General features: G+C 43.9%; 1 protein-coding gene across 1 annotated transcript in view; it reads left to right on the top strand.

Annotated features, from left to right (window-relative positions):
• The window catches only part of UST (uronyl 2-sulfotransferase), a 288,838-nt gene that overhangs the window by 234,289 nt on the left and 38,784 nt on the right, over window positions 1-15,765 (top strand). Inside the window, exons 6-7 of the mRNA XM_026505011.4 lie at window positions 3,143-3,240; window positions 5,185-5,342. Coding sequence (XP_026360796.3) covers window positions 3,143-3,240; window positions 5,185-5,342 — 256 coding nt within the window. The remainder of the gene's footprint in view (window positions 1-3,142; window positions 3,241-5,184; window positions 5,343-15,765) is intronic.

The raw sequence follows: 15,765 nt of genomic DNA, 5'->3' as shown, positions 1-15,765 counted from the left end.
AATGGGCTCAAATGGAACTCTGAGATCCCAGGACACGCCTTGATCTAAGAAAAGAAAAATTGCTAACGGCACTTCTTAAACTAGGAATTTATGTCTTCCCATAAATTGACCTTGTAGGGTTATTTGTGGATTCCAATAGGGAAATGACCTTCATAGGTCCGTGTACCTCCTCAGTGCTCCCTGCTCCCAGCCCCGCCAGCTGATGTCCTCTGCCCACTTGGGCAAGCTCCAGGCCAGGATCGCTGGGGACAGAATCGTGGCTGTGTGTCTTGGCTTTTTCTTTCTGCCATTTGTTCATTTATTCACTGACTATTTATTGCACCCCTGCTTTTTCCAGGCAGGGTGCTAAGTGCTGGAGACACTGTGAACAGACAGTCTGTGCTCTCACGAACTTCCCACCTCAGCAAATAATGACATAGTTGTGATTCAGAGGAAACTGTAATGTGAGCTCTGGAGAAGTGCTGTGGGGTCTGGGGTGGCTCTGGCAGGCTCTGTTACCCGCCCCTCCCCTCCTGTTAATGCAGGTCTCTGGGGCTGGATGGCAGTGTTGGGGGGGGAGGCAGGAACTGTATATCGGACACATCTCTCAACACCTCCTAAACCACTATCAACTTACTCCAGCCCTTTGGTGTGAATTCTCCACCTCAGCACTCAGGTCCTCGGCCTCTGATCACCCCTGCCCTGCCCTGAGATCCCCTGTGCTCTGCCGCTCACCCAGCTCCCACTCCCTCCCCTCAGACCGGGTCCCTCTGACTTAAGGCTCAGGTCCCTGGCTCTGGCCAGCTGCCAGAGGTCACCCGGACTGTGAGGGACGTCAGAGCATCTTCCAGCAAAGCCCAGTCGTCCTCCCACACACGCCTCGATTTGTTCTATGACACACAGATCTCCTTTCTTCTGATGATAAGAGTATAATATACATATTATAATAAAAGTAGCATTTATATAAAATAATTTTTACTTAAGGTATTTTATAAAAATGACATTTCAGAAATGAATAAAGTTCAAGTTCCGTGTATTCCCACCTTTTACATCTACTGCCAGAAATAACCACTTTGAACAGCTTGGTGCTTGTCCTTCTGGATGTGTTTGTGTTAATGCGAACATATATATATCTTCCTATTGTCCTACATCTTCCTATTGTCCTGTGATCAGGTTTTTTTCATCTGAATATTCATGACGGACACTTTCAGGACTGTACTTGTAAATCCGCCTTAGCCTTCCCAGGTGCCCAGTATTTCACTGTAGGAATGTCCCAGTACTTCTCAGGGAATCAGTCCCCCATTAATGAACATTTAAGTTCTGGCATATTTTGTTGTAATAATCTCGTAGTATAGAGATGGCTCAACTTAAGGATTTTTCGACTTTAGGGTGATGTAAAAGCGATATGCGTTCAGTGGACACTGTACTCGGAATTTTCGATTTGGATCTCTCCCTGGGCCAGCGATAGGCAGGAGGCACTCTCTCTTGGTGCTGGGCAGCGCCCAGTCCGCCGTGCCCTCAGGAGGGTCAGCAACGTGTGTACCGCCAACCATTCTGCGCGCGTGCACCCATTCTGTTGCTCGCTTTATGTACACTATTCAATAAATGCCATGAGATACGGAACACTTTATTATAAACTAAGCTTTGTGTTGGATGATTTTGCCCAGGCTGATGTCAGCATTCTAAACATGTTTAAAGTAGGCGAGGCCAACCTGCGATGTTCAGTAGATCAGGCGTATTAGTGCATTTTTAACTTATTTTCAACTTCCAAAGGGTTCTCCGGATGTAACCCCATCATAAGCAGAGGAAGATCTATATACCCCTCTGTGTCAAATTCTTCTTAGAAAGGTATTTGGGGTCTAATAGCGTGCATTTTTACTGGATTTTCATATACAATAAAATGTTCTTCATCACCCCTCACTTAACCCATGGCTGGATGGACTGATATACTCCATCTGCTTCTAGTGTATTCCTCCCTGGGAGCTGTGTATCTCTGCTTCCCACAGGAGACCCTAGTACTTAGCTAGAGTGTTTGTTGCTGAATCTGTTTGTTCCAGTTGAATTTGTTACTTTAATTGTATAATTTATTTAATTGATATATAAACCAAAGATGTATGAGAGGGAAAGAAAGGGTTGTTTTTTTAAAAAAGTTTATGATACATTTTTCTGATTCCCAACTTGAACTAAAAAAATTTTTAGTAACTAACCACCTACCCCAATCATGTCAGTACAGGGCAGCAACTGATTCATAAACTTCATCAGCAATGTGACCATGGTCTCGGGTTACGTCCGCTCTTGACCTGCCTTGCCAGTGTCATCTCTGGGAAAACATCCTGCAGCTGTTTGGTTTATTTACAAATAATTGGGTTATCCTTACTCCTTAGAAATACTTAAGAACCAGGCGTGCCTTTTCTAGGGTATCCAATACAATCCACCTCATAAAAGTTGATGTTTAGCCTTTCTGTTCACCCGCCAAGCCATTGTAAGCTCTTGTAATGCTAACAGAGACGCGATCTTCAACTTTGCAGAAGAGAAACAGAAAATCTGGAAATCTCAAGTGTTGCCTTTGAAAGTGAGAGAGTATATACAAACATCCTGTCACTCCCTCACCTGATAGGACATTAGAAATGATTTTACAGCCTCTCCAAAGTCTACGCAGTCCTTCATGTGACTGCTGTGGGTACTTACCGTCATTATTTGTTGGCTCGTAGATACACAGGGAAACATATTTCTCTAGGGTTGGCTGCACAGCGTTCTCTGATTAAGTCAGAACGAATTAAGAATTAAGCCACACAGCATTCACTCAGCAAATATTTGTTAAGTGCTGACCATATCCCAGTGGGCCGGTAACTTCTGGGTTACAGTGGGTAGTGGGTACCCCGGGGGGAAGTGCTGTCAAGATGCTTGTCATCTAGCTAAAGACTTGGGGCCACTGGGAGATGCACAAATGCAATTTACCCAGCAGAGCAAGCACTCCTGGACACGCTCAGACCACGTGTGCACCTGGCCAGTGGGACAGGAGGCAAACAGGCAACAGGAAAGTTTTCTCAGGAGATCTATGAATTCTCTCAAGGCTTGCCCATGTAATTGAAGTATCCATTTCACTTACTGTGTATGGCATTTGACAAAGCCAGACAACTCACTGCTGTGCTTTCTCTTCTAGGATATCAATGAGTGCATTCTTGAAAACTATCCTGAGTGTTCCAACCCCAGATTATTTTACATCATTCCGTATTTTTGTGGACAGCATCCCAGATGCAGGTAAAGACGAAAACAGACTCACGGCATGTTTAGGTGGAGAACAGTGGCAGGAAAGCCACCAACTGGCACTGTGTGGGAGTCTCTTGTATGCCTAGTCTTTCGGCCTTCTGGAATTCAGTTCATGTTTACTGTTAATCTTTAAAGATTGCATTTGAGACTCTGAGTGTCCTATAAGTGATGAAATTAACAGATCAAGGTCTGACAGGGGCCTTGGGACCACCCCATAAAGATGTGTGACTGGAATGCCAACCAAACCCTTTTTTTTAATTCTGAACTCATAGCTGTCACAACTCAGCCCATGAGGCAGTAAAGACCAGGCGTGAGCCCCCAGCCTACTCCTCCATAGTGTCTCTACTCCATCAGCAGCTGTTCTTGCCCAGGTGCCCTGTCTAATTGGGTCTGAAACACGGATGGGTGCTCACCCCCGAAAGTCGATAGTGTCTCTCTCAGGAGACATACTTCTTAGAATAAGTACTTTCTAGTGATTTCCCCTCAGCCTTACTTGGATGCAAGACCTTCTGTAGAACGTGACTGACTCAGATAGCAAGGCTCTCAGAGTGTGGTCTGTCCACCCCCTGCATCAGCAGTAACATCCCTGGGGCCCTTGCCAGGATCCCCCACCTCATCACAGGCTCTGAGGTGGGGCCCAGATGATTCTGGTGAGTCTAGTCTAGCTACTAGACAAACATGTAGCCTTGAGAAGAAATGGCAGTAACGCACCATGAACATTATCTTCGCATGGGGGAAAATAAACCCTCTACCAGAACTGATACTTCCCCTCCCCCGAAGAGAACATTGATGAGAAGGTCGGTGTGTTCCTGAAAAGACCAAGAGAAAAACCGTTTCTGAAGGGCAGCTCGTCCCTTGTCCTTCTGCTCGTACTCTGATCACTGCTTAATTACCACGTGTGTTGTTATTGTTGCTTTGCTGAGTTTACCATAACACAGGACTTTGTTTATGGTCCGAATTCTGGGACTAGAAGCGTCGGTTTTCTGCTTGATCATAAACTTCCTGAGTTCAGGAGGCCTCCCCCTCCAACCCTCACCCATGTGTATAAATGCCTCCTGGTTCACCGTCAGCTTCAGACCCTGGGAAGATTTGGGGCCAGATGACTCACTTTCTGTCACAGTGAAGATATTTATTCCAAGAAACATGATTCTAACTCCCTCAAGTATTTTCTTAAATTATACATGTCTTAATCTTGGGGAGAGTACTCACAGTGCCTTATCCTGGTACACACATAATTTTCAAAACTCTTTCAAAATGTCCCCTTGTTCCACCTTGACAATTATTCGTGCTGGGTAAGGGCTGTTATTACAATTTTTCAAAAGAGAACACCAGCTTGCCCAAATTCCCTTGGATGGTAGATGCCGGCCAGGCCTGGAGCCCAGCCCCTCACATAAATGCTGTTAGCTCAGAGCTCTGCCTTGCAAATGAGATTAGGCTGTTTTCCTTCTGTTAAATTAAAAAAAAAAATTGTCTTTAAACTCTTAAGAAGAATAAGATGATGAGCAGACATGACCTGATACCTATTTTGATTTCGATAGAAATTCCATCTCAGTAAGTTTCATGATTTCAAAACCTCTCGCTTTATTGGTTTGTTCCTTCTATTAAAAAGCCATTCTCATCGCCCCTTGGTTAGTGTTTAGGACCTAAGTGCCTGGGTCTGTATTCTCCTTCGCACAAGTATTTCGGCCAGGCCCCCTGACGCGCTGGGCTTGGCGGTGACGACAGGGGAACGTGGTAGAGGTCAGAAGGCAGGACAGGCTAGCAGCAGCGGGAAGACCCCAGGAGGAGGCCGCATCAGGCCTGGTCCTTGAAGAAAATGAGATTTGGACTCAGTCAAATGGCGGTGGGTGCGTAGAAAAGGTACATTTTCAGCATGTTGTTGCCGCATTTTGGAAGTGAATCTCTAACTGAAAAATCATTTTTATATCCATAAAGGGAGCCTGGTGAATGGGCCCTGGAAAGAGCAAAACTGAACGTGAATGAAAACTTCCTGCTTGTGGGGATTCTCGAAGAGTTGGAAGACGTGCTGCTTTTACTGGAAAGATTTTTACCTCATTACTTCAAGGGTGTGCTTAGTATCTACAAAGACCCAGGTAAGAGCCGCACGCTCCTCTGCGTTTCGAGGGTTATTCACCTTGAACAGGACTCAGGCCAATAAAGGAGTGAAATCTTCTGTTCATGAAGAGAGTTTGCCCCTGGCTTGCAAAGGAAGCATAGAATCACGAGCTCTAGATGCCAAAACCTGGAGCTTCGGGTCCCAACCTAAACTTGCCATGTTTGAAAAGGCCTGATGGTTCCATTGCTCCCCTTGGAAAGTGCCCCTGGCAACACTGCATTGACCTTGTCCTGAGCGTGTTGCCGGGGTGTGCCAGTGAGTAGACGTGTACATGTTGGAGCCCACTGATGGAGACAGGAATGTGAAGGGACCACCGCTGAATAACGTTTTGGGCCCTGCTTCCATTTGACAAAGCACTCTGGCGTGTACAAGTCTGGCAATAGAATAGACAGAGGGGCAAATGGAAAATGCAATTATGATTTTAGTCTAACAAATGGAGTGGTTTCCAAATAGAAGCAAGAAATGGAATGCAGCAGAGCAATCACAGAGGTTGCCCGTAGTATCCCTGTAAATATAATTACTTTTGGAAATCCATCATTTATTTTTCTCATTATTACTTGATCCTGAAAGGCAAACATTGCTTCTTTCCACTTCTTAATCTACTGCTACACCACTAGCCTTGCATACTTATTCCCTGGTCTGTTGGTTGTTTTGTCTTGTCGTCCTGAGATGGGAGGCGGCCTTGTGCTTTGTAAGAATGAGGAGCAGATGGAAAGGTCCCCCAAATGGAGCCCTGCTGCCTCCCGGTCCTCCGCCAGGCAGGGGCCTCACGCCACACCTGCGTCGTCGGCTCCTACCGATGCTCACGTGAACTGGGCTTTGCCCAGAGCGGCCCTGGATCCTGTTACATAAGGCGGCCTTACCCCCACCAGGGGTTTGGAGGAGGAACATGGCTGGCGGGTGGGTGCTGCCCCAGTCTCTCAGCTCTCTCATTCGGAGATAAACTCGGATGTACCTGCATGGAGGAACATGACCGTGAACTTCACGGGTGCCCCATGGGCATGTCTCCTCAACAGGAAACGGGGTCTGAATAGCTAGAAGCAGAATAAACGCCAATCGCTTTTTGACACCAGGCCTTCCTTTGACCCTGTGACGATGGGCAATTTAAAGAATTTCAAGAATCATGCTGTGACCCATTTTTAGCTCTGGAAGGTAACATGAACGCGAGTCTTTGTGCAAGGTGGGGTCTAACTCTAAATTAGACTTTTTTGAAGAAAAGGTTGAGATTATTCATTGTTATTTGCTCTCTTTGGCTTTCTCTTGTTGTAGAGCATGTGTGTGTGTGTGCATAAGTGCACGTGTGTGTGCACGTGTGTGTGCTCACACGTGCGTGTGTGATACGCAGTGTGAGATAAATCCTGGAGACGCATAGCTGTCCAAAAAAATGGACGCCCTCTTGTCCCCGCACTTGAGAAGGGTTTTGATAATTTATATTGCACACATCGTCCGTCCTCAGACCCGGGACTGCTGTCATTCACGGGCGCCACAGCCCAGCAGGTGGAAAGTCAGCATCTGGGGTGTGAGCCCAAGAACTTAGGTGAGGGTAGTTTTATCTTTGTTCTTTTTAAATACAAATAAACCACAAATCAAAACCTTAGCCCGAAGAGCCCCCTTACCTGCTGTTGTCAGAATCTATCATCTTGACTTCTCAGCTATTTTCTCCATTTAGATACGTGACTTCTCAGAAACTGGGCCTTGGTCCCATGATCTATAAGCATGTTCATTAAAGTAGAACATATTTCTGAAAATTGAGTTACTATTAGCTCTTTTGACATTAGCCATGATCTTTCCACCTATAATTTAAAGATTTTTGTCCTTTTGAGTTTGGCATAGGGGTGTATTAAATCCTCGGACGTTTGCTGCCTTAGAGAGGGAGGGTAAGGGTTGTCTGGTATTCCTGTGTGGCGGGATAGAAGGTTTCCATAAGGCCAGAGTCGATATACGACCAGTTCACACAGTCCAGCGGTATCAGTGGTTAAAGTAGTGAAGTATGTCTATACTGCCCGCAGCGCCCACCCTCCAGGTACACCTGCCCCCCCCCCCAGCCAAGTAACAAAGGGGGTCATTCACGGCCATGGAGGGAGGCTTCAGAACTCTGGCCCGGGGCTACACTCAGCAGGAGAGCTCTGAATTCAGGGCCTGAGTGGAACTGGTCGCCACATATCTTGAGTACCACCCCAGCAACACTCCCTCCACTGCCACACAGTGTGCATACAGCAAATTGAACCCTGGAGTGATTGCTCAGGATTTTCCACTGTGCTTTGTGATCTCTTGGGCATCTTCTGGAGAGATTCTTCTGCAGTGACACTAAAGGCCAAGCATCCCACAGTTGCCCTCTCTCAAGGCATTCCACATCCCCGGGGCCAGGGGACAGGAGAGGAGCACGCACTCCGGGCCCACTTCTCAATACATTTTAGCCTCACCGCCGCCGAAGCACCTGTACTGTTTTCTCGTAGCCAGCACGTTGGGGCGTCAGCCAGGTTAAGGAAGAGTGGCAGCAAGTCCCTTGTGATTTCATACCAGAGCTGCCTCGTCGGCACATTTAGTCTAAATTCTCGGATTACGGCGCACTAAAATCATCGCTCTTGCCCTTCATTGAAGAATTTTATAACTGAATAGCCTAGAGAACAGAAGGAAGAAAAACTAAAATCTTAGACACGGAGGGACATAGTGACCCTTAAATCATTGCAGATTAACCAACCATAGAGCTGGATTTGAGGTGCAGACACTTCAGTGACCATTTTTTCTTTGGTGCCTGTCCTGTTGTTTTAAAAAATGTAGGTGTATGCCCATTTTTACCTCAATGCCCCTCCAGCCATACAAAGCATATTTAGACCCCTCTCATTACTGAAGAGAAAGCAGCAGCAGCAGTGACTGGTTGGGGAGCTAGTAAAAATCGTAATGTCTAGTAGTCAAATGAGCGGTTGCTTGTTCTCGATAGGAATGATATTCCCTAATTCCTTCCAAACAGTACTGCTTGTTTCAATAACCCACCGCATAGGGAAGTTATAACGTCCCTACATAATAGCTTGACTCTTTGCCCCTACCTTGTCCATTCTTTATAGGAAAGTATGCTGACAAGTAAATTTGTCACCTACCAAAAATATTTGAAAAACGTAATTTTTAGGAGTTAAAAAAAATATTTTTTATTAATGCTTGCATTCTGGAGACACATTTAGCATATCTCAGAAGGAATTTATACTGTAAGTACTCAAGAGGAAAATAAAAAATGAGTTTTAGCGTGTGAATAACCAAGAGAATGTGCTCAGATGTTTCTCACCCGCCAGGGGGGTAGTTGCTGATGTGGAGTTAAGTACCCCTAAGGGAGCACTCAGTAAACGCCCCCCAGCCTTGGTTTGAGTTTGAATTAGGGAGAACCCAGCCCCAGACACGTGTACTAGGTAAGAGCGGCTGACCTCCCTTGTTCAACCTACACAGTCTGATTTGTTTCTTGATTAATCTTGATTATATTTGCTCATTACTTACCTTTTCAAAATGAGAAACTGGAGCCAGCCCAGAGAAGTGGAGCGGCTACCCCATCGTCACCCACCAAAATGTGGAAGTGAGGTACGGAACTCGCCTGTTCCTGAGCCCTGAGTGTTGTGTTCATGAATGCTTTTTCTCCTTCGCTCGTAAAAAACTGACACACTGTGAGCCACCAATGCTTTTCTTAGTCATAATTTCTTTAGGAGCTAAAAATCACAGTGGTGTTAGAAACCAAAATAAATAAGTGAATTAATTAAAGACAGAGAACATGTGAAAATCTGTGATAGGAACAGTCCTTTAAATGAAGGTCCCTTGGCTTGGCAAAATCACCGAGCTGTTATAGTTCAATAGCGCCACCTAGCATCCAGACTTCGGAACTGTATGACCTACCATTAACCCCCCTTACCTTTCTCCTGCATGGAGACTTGAAAACTCACGTGTCCAATTCTTTTCCTTGTATTTTAAATACTTTCCGTTACTAGCATTACATTAGTATTCATTTTCAACTTTTTTCCATTACAAATGTAAACATTGGCGCCACAGTAGGGAATTTACTAGGCTTTTGTGGGCTGCCTTGAGACTCTTGCCACCAACTACTACAAAGGAAAAATTTGTAATTCCAAACTTACATACCAACTCTGCAGAGTTCATTCATAAACTGGGTGCTTTGTTTTTTTTAAATATTCTTCTTTAAATATTTTTGTAAACAATGATAGAATACAAATTTAAATATCATTTTTTTACTACGAACAAATGCTATTTAGACCTCTCAGTAGGAGTACAGTAACGTACTCTGAACCCATATGCACGGCAGTATTTAAATCTGAGGACATTTACACAGAAAATGATAGCAAATATGTAGAAGAGAAAATTCAATATAGTATGCTACAGGAAAAATTCAAGTTTTCATCCCTTTATCAATAAAAATACCAGACTGGGTTAAAACAAATACTGAGTGATTAAAGTTTGGCCTATGCATCATAAAGAACAGCCATTCTTTAAGGAAAGAACACTGAGTTGGGAGTTCAGGAGCCTCTAGTCCTCTTTCTGCCACAGTTCTGCCCATGTGACCCAGGGTAAATGCATATTTGGTGGCTGACCTCTAAAGGCTGCATTATTATGATACTAAAGCATCAAGCAGAATATTTTAAGGCTGCATGCTCTACCTTTTATTCTTTAGCACAATTATAGGGTACTTCCCCCCTAAAAAACGACAGTCCTTGGATGGCCCGCATTGCCTTGATAATTTCCAAGTTTAGTTATGGTGGCTATCGCCACCTAGAGGGCATGACAGAATCCTACATGGAATGTGATTGGTTCAGAATCCTCTCTTGCCTGTAGTTAGCGATATTGAGGTGACAAACTCAAACTCTCTGGTCACCGTGTCCATCCCTTTCTTTCCATACCATATGCATTTCTGACGAGAAGACAGGATATCATAATGGTTAGAGCACAGAGTCTGAAGTAGAGAGCCTGAGTGCTAGGTGTAATCCCTCTAAGCCTCAGTCTCCCCATCCGTATAAAATGCGTAAACAATACAACCTGCTTCTCAGGGTTGTCATGAAACACAACTGATTGAATCCATGTAAAGCCCTGGCCCAGAGCTTCACATATGATAAGACTTCAATAATTATCTATTAGCTTGCCAACCACATCACAGGAGAAGGACAGGGCCTGTGTCTGAAAAACAGGACATCAGGCTATCTTCGTAACTTCTACATTTTGAAAGAAAGAGAGAGAATATATGAGGAGCCTTGGCTTATTTTGACAGTTACAGCTGACCTATAAAACTGCGTGTCTTTAGGAAATAGTATTTCTGACTTAGGAGGAGGGGAATGATTATATTCTGGCTAATACCCTATTTCTGGAACAATTATAGGGAATAAGTGTATTGGAAATATTCCTACGGTGACACCTTCAGAAGCTGAAAATGCACATCACTCAAGTCATTGAAGATTTTTTTTTTTAAATTATCCTTTTTTATGCCTGAGCTCTTGCCAGAATTATCAGGGAGTTAAGATTTCAACTTTAAATGAAAGCCTCTGTTGAGATATGATTGGGGGCAATTACCATTAACTTGTGCTGAAAGTTGAATCTTTCAGACTGTTATATATCATGATATTTAGTAGATATAGGATGGGTGTCCAGAGATTTAGTGGATTTTATTCTAAGTAAGTCCCTAAGAGTCAGTTCTTGAAAAACCTTCAGTTTGTTTCCCATGTACAAAATGCACTTCCGAATGCTGTTAATAAACTGTCCAGCAGGTGGCAGTGTCTCCACTTTCTCAAGGACTTGCCTGTAGTTTCCTACTACAGTTTGCATTTGCAGACAGGAGTTTACATAATGCCTGAATACAGATGTATAATTATGTCCAATTTGGGGACTAAAAACGGGATCCCAAATATCAAAAGGATTCCAAGTACAATTCATTTCAGTATTCCAAACTACATTATAGGAGAGCCATTGGGGTGAGTGAGGGTAGAGGGAGTTTTACAATCAAATAAGTTTATGTGGGTTAAACATATACTGTAAACTCTGGTTTTGTAAAAATAATCCACCATTCTGCAATGTCTGGATTAAACAGATGCTGTCTTTCATCTTTAATTCCCACCGTTATTTCCCAATTCCTGTTGTTTTTGTGCTACAACAAAACTCAAAAACATTCTGGAACCTCATAGAGATACAAGTTATGGCTGGGAGGAATTCAGACTATCCATTTACAGAGACCAATGAAGTTGTTTAAAGAACTCAACTGTCATTTATAAAAATAGGACTCCACTTGCTATTGGCTCTTCTGCCATCGGTATTCTCCATGAAGATCTGCTTGTTCACCAGCCATGTCCTGGGTTCAGATACTAATCATGTTGGTACTAGATTGTGTGTGTGTGTGTGTGTGTGTGTGTGCGCGCGCGTGCACGCGCATGCACATTCGTGTTCAAACAACGAAACTCCTTGTTATAGCACAGTCATCTCGGAGCGAGTAGCCTTGGGTCAGAAAAGCAGTAGCATTTCCTAAATAATAATAATTTGCATAGAAATTTACAGTTTCTAAAGCACTTTCATATAGCTAGCTCATTGCATTCTTCACGAATCCTCTGAAGTTGAGGAAGACAAAGTCTTTGTCTCATTTTCTAAACAAGGAAGCTGAGATTCAAGGAGATTGAGCCACCTGCCCACAGTGACCTAAATTCTAAGTGACCACAGACATTCGAGCTTCTGTCCCTAAAACCACCACTGACACCATAAACCTGTGACCTTCTAAAGATTCTTCATATTTAATCACTAATTCAGAGGTTAGTGGGTATTAAGCATACCTAGTATGTATTACATTTGAATGTAAGGGCTTAAGAAGTATGTATACTTCTGACCCATTTCAACTATAATTGTTCATTCTATTGGAAATAATTATGACCTTGAATTCTGTATTTTTGTATGTATTTTTCACTTGCTAATTAATCTGCTCTTCCCGTGGTACCATCCCTCCTTCAGGAGAAAGCATCTTCAATTTTATTATTGAAGAATAACAGGAAAATGGGACTTAAGTCTCATTGATTTTCTAGTAATAAGTTTCCAAAGGTATTTCTCTTCTGTGAAAACTAGCATTTAAATAGCAGATATAAACTGAAAATACCAGAAGAATTCAACAAACGTATTCAGCAAATGTTTCAGTGTCTGCAATACGCCAGCAGTGGGGAAAGGTGCTATAAAGATCTAGAAAGCCTGAGAGCCATCACAAATAGGGCTGGGGAGTACTTCCTAGTGAAGATATTCATATCAGGCCTCGAAGGGTACATCAGTTTTCACCAGAGGGACGTGGAGGGAGGCATCCTTGGCAGGAAAATAACATGAGTGTAGGCGTGGAGGGGTGAAGGCACAGAAGTACCTGGAACGTGGAACACACGGGGGTGGTCCAGCCCACACTGGCCCTTGCCTGCTGACCCTGCCTCTTGGAGCTGGGGGCCCCCACGTCTCACAGCTCAGTCACCCTGCTGCTGCGAAGACAGTCCTGCCCAAGGCAGGAAGAGGATCGGCAGCCTCCACGCTCCGTGTGGTACAACCTGGGACTGAGTCACTCATACCAATCTCAGAGTGTGTGGCCAAGCCACAGTGGCCAGAGGGCCATGTGTCAAGCTCCGCCTCCCGCCCCCGGTTTCCCTGCCCTCTGCCAAGCCTGACCACCACCCGAGGGGCCCTCACTTCCTAGCAGTGTGTCAGGAGACTGCCAGGTCCCCAAGTTCCTAGCACTAGAGTTCTTCCTCGCTCTCTTCCCGTCTCCCAACCTAAGGTCCAGCCACCCTCTAGGCCGGGGACACCCACTGGCTGCATGCCTGGCACTGTCCCAGGGGCCCCCACCCACGTTTACAGACACCAACCACTGCCCTGCCCCATCACCCAGATTCAGCCCTTTGCCCACCAGCGTGGACTCCCTGTCTGCTACCAGTTACGCCTTGACCCAAGTCTGAGCTGGCTGTGCCCCCAACACCGCCTCTGGCCTTCATGGCCTCCCTGGCTGGAAGCCCTTGGGATCATCCTTCTAGAACCGTCTCCCTCAACCCCTGCCTCCCACACCACACACCCTGAGAAGTCAGTCTCCTCTGAGTCCCAGCGTCATCATCTGGAGAACCCCAGATGCCCCCCACAGTGTGGCTCGGCATGGGGGGTGTGCAGTTTTCTCTCTTATGATTCATTTCCCCAAACGAAAAGCTGGCTAACAATATCTGGGTGTGTGGTGAAGGTACCAGCATTCTTCTGTGTTTAGAGGTGAATTTCTTCTACTTTAGAATTTAATCACTTCTACTTTGAGCAGTTTTTAGTTGAGCTTGACAGGAATATGCTTTGCATTGAGTAAGAGCATTACTAAGGGGGAGGGGGGATTAGTCACCACACGTTTCAGTTTTTTGGACTTTCCTGATAACTCCACAAAGCTGAAATGCTTCTACAGCCTGAGCAAAGAAGATTAAAGAAAGACCTGACCCCCAGGAGTGAGAGTTGATCTTCATAAAAGACCCTGTGATCTTACTGATCTTTCATGTACAAACTGCCAAGCTCCCTTCCCACACCACAGATTCATGTGGTGATGTGCAGAAGGCCCAGCCTGAGAACTTCAGAATTGTCTTTGTACCCTTGGCTCACGGCCTAGCCTCTCTGACATTCTTTGCTTAGAAAATGTACCCCCAGCTGGGGCGAAGTACAATCCTCACCCATTTGCATGACTCAACATTTTACAATGGAAGCTTCTATTTTTGTTCAGCTAAGTCTTTTTCAAATAAAAATATCATCTCTCAATCTGTATTCTTTTTAACACTTCACACATTTTTATCAACATAGAATGCTCTAGCTTTTCACATCTTGCAAATAGTGTCGAACTGTGAAAGAACACAGTGAAAAACCATACCTGTGCATAGAACATGGCTGCTTTCTGTGGTTCCTTATGGGTTATGTTAAGCACATTTATTTCATTGTCCACAAACCCAGGGAGAAACCTAGCACAATTCCCCGCTGAGGAAAATAGGAAAGTTTTGCTTGTCAAGTGGAAGTTTCAGATACTCTGACTGGAAAGTCTTAGCTCCCAGTTTTCATCATGTGCTCCGAGGGACTTCCGTATTGTCACTGCCAGACACTGGTGGAGCTATTTTTCAAAACATGTGTTCCTAGAATTTTACTTCCCTGTTTTTAAACTATATTTATTAAAGGGATATGTGTAGGAAATTAAAAATCCAATAGTACAAAAAGATGTGTAATGAAAAGCAGCAGCTTCCGAGTCCAACCCTCCCCATCACGGAGTTGAATTTTCCAGAAGCAAATGCTCTGAGCACGGTTAGCCGTTTCTTCTGATAATCACCACACTACTTGTAACTACTATGCACAGGCTGCTCTTTCTTGATTGATCTCTTCAAGACATTATATAGTTTTCTTATTCCACCACCCTCACCTCTACTTCCTCCTCTGTCCCCCATCCTCCTAATATGGTTATATCCACATTTTAGATGTGTAGTCCTGTTTACCTTACTGTGACTGTATACATTTTATGGGCTGCTGATCCAAGTCGTACACCATGATTATGTTTCATTTTTTGCACAGTTTATTGTTTTTCCTGGAATTAATTGTTGCCTCCATTTTTTTTACATTTGTTTAGATTTATTTGTACCTATCAAAATTTTCATATATGCTATTAACATCCGTTATATCAATACTATTTTTGATATTTTCAATATTATTATCAGATAAGAACATTAATTCCATTTGTCACCCCTACCCCCCTCTCCAGGACCCTTCCCTTCTTCCCATCCAGAGCTCTCTATCTTACTGCTTCAATCTGGACTGATTACTCAGAAGTTCCCCAAAACTTCCCTTCAACATATTTCTGTATTGGATTCCTGGTCTCCTGAATCCCAAAGATCCTATTCTTGACTTAATCATTCATTTCACTTCAGGATATTCTCTGATTCTTCAAGATTGCTTCCTGATAATATGTGTGTGGGAGGTACATTTATTGAGTCTCTGAATGTCTAAAAGCTTAGTATTCTATCTCACTTGATTGACAGTTTGGCTGGATATGGATTTCTTCATACATGAATTCAATTTTTCACTTCTTTCTCTATGACTTTCTCCCATCTTTCCCTCTCTCTCTCTCTCTCTCTCTCTCTCTCTCTCTCTCCCTCCTGAGGTCTTCCCTGTATTCCTCTTATGAAATTTTAAAACGTGCCTTAGTTTGCTGAGTACTCAAGCTTTATACACATAACCTATACATATATAGGTTTTATATATGTGCGTGTGTATACTTTTTTCAATTTTTTTAACATACAGTATTTTATTAGTTTCAGCTGTATAATATACTGATTCAACAATTTTATATATCACAAATGTTGTCCTTAATTCCCATCACTTATTTAACCCATCCCCCATCCCTTCCC

Source organism: Ursus arctos, unplaced genomic scaffold (assembly GCF_023065955.2).
Source record: "Ursus arctos isolate Adak ecotype North America unplaced genomic scaffold, UrsArc2.0 scaffold_13, whole genome shotgun sequence".
NCBI lineage: Eukaryota > Metazoa > Chordata > Mammalia > Carnivora > Ursidae > Ursus > Ursus arctos.
The sequence above is the reverse complement of the archived record's forward strand: the minus strand, read 5'-3'. Positions and strand labels throughout refer to the sequence as shown.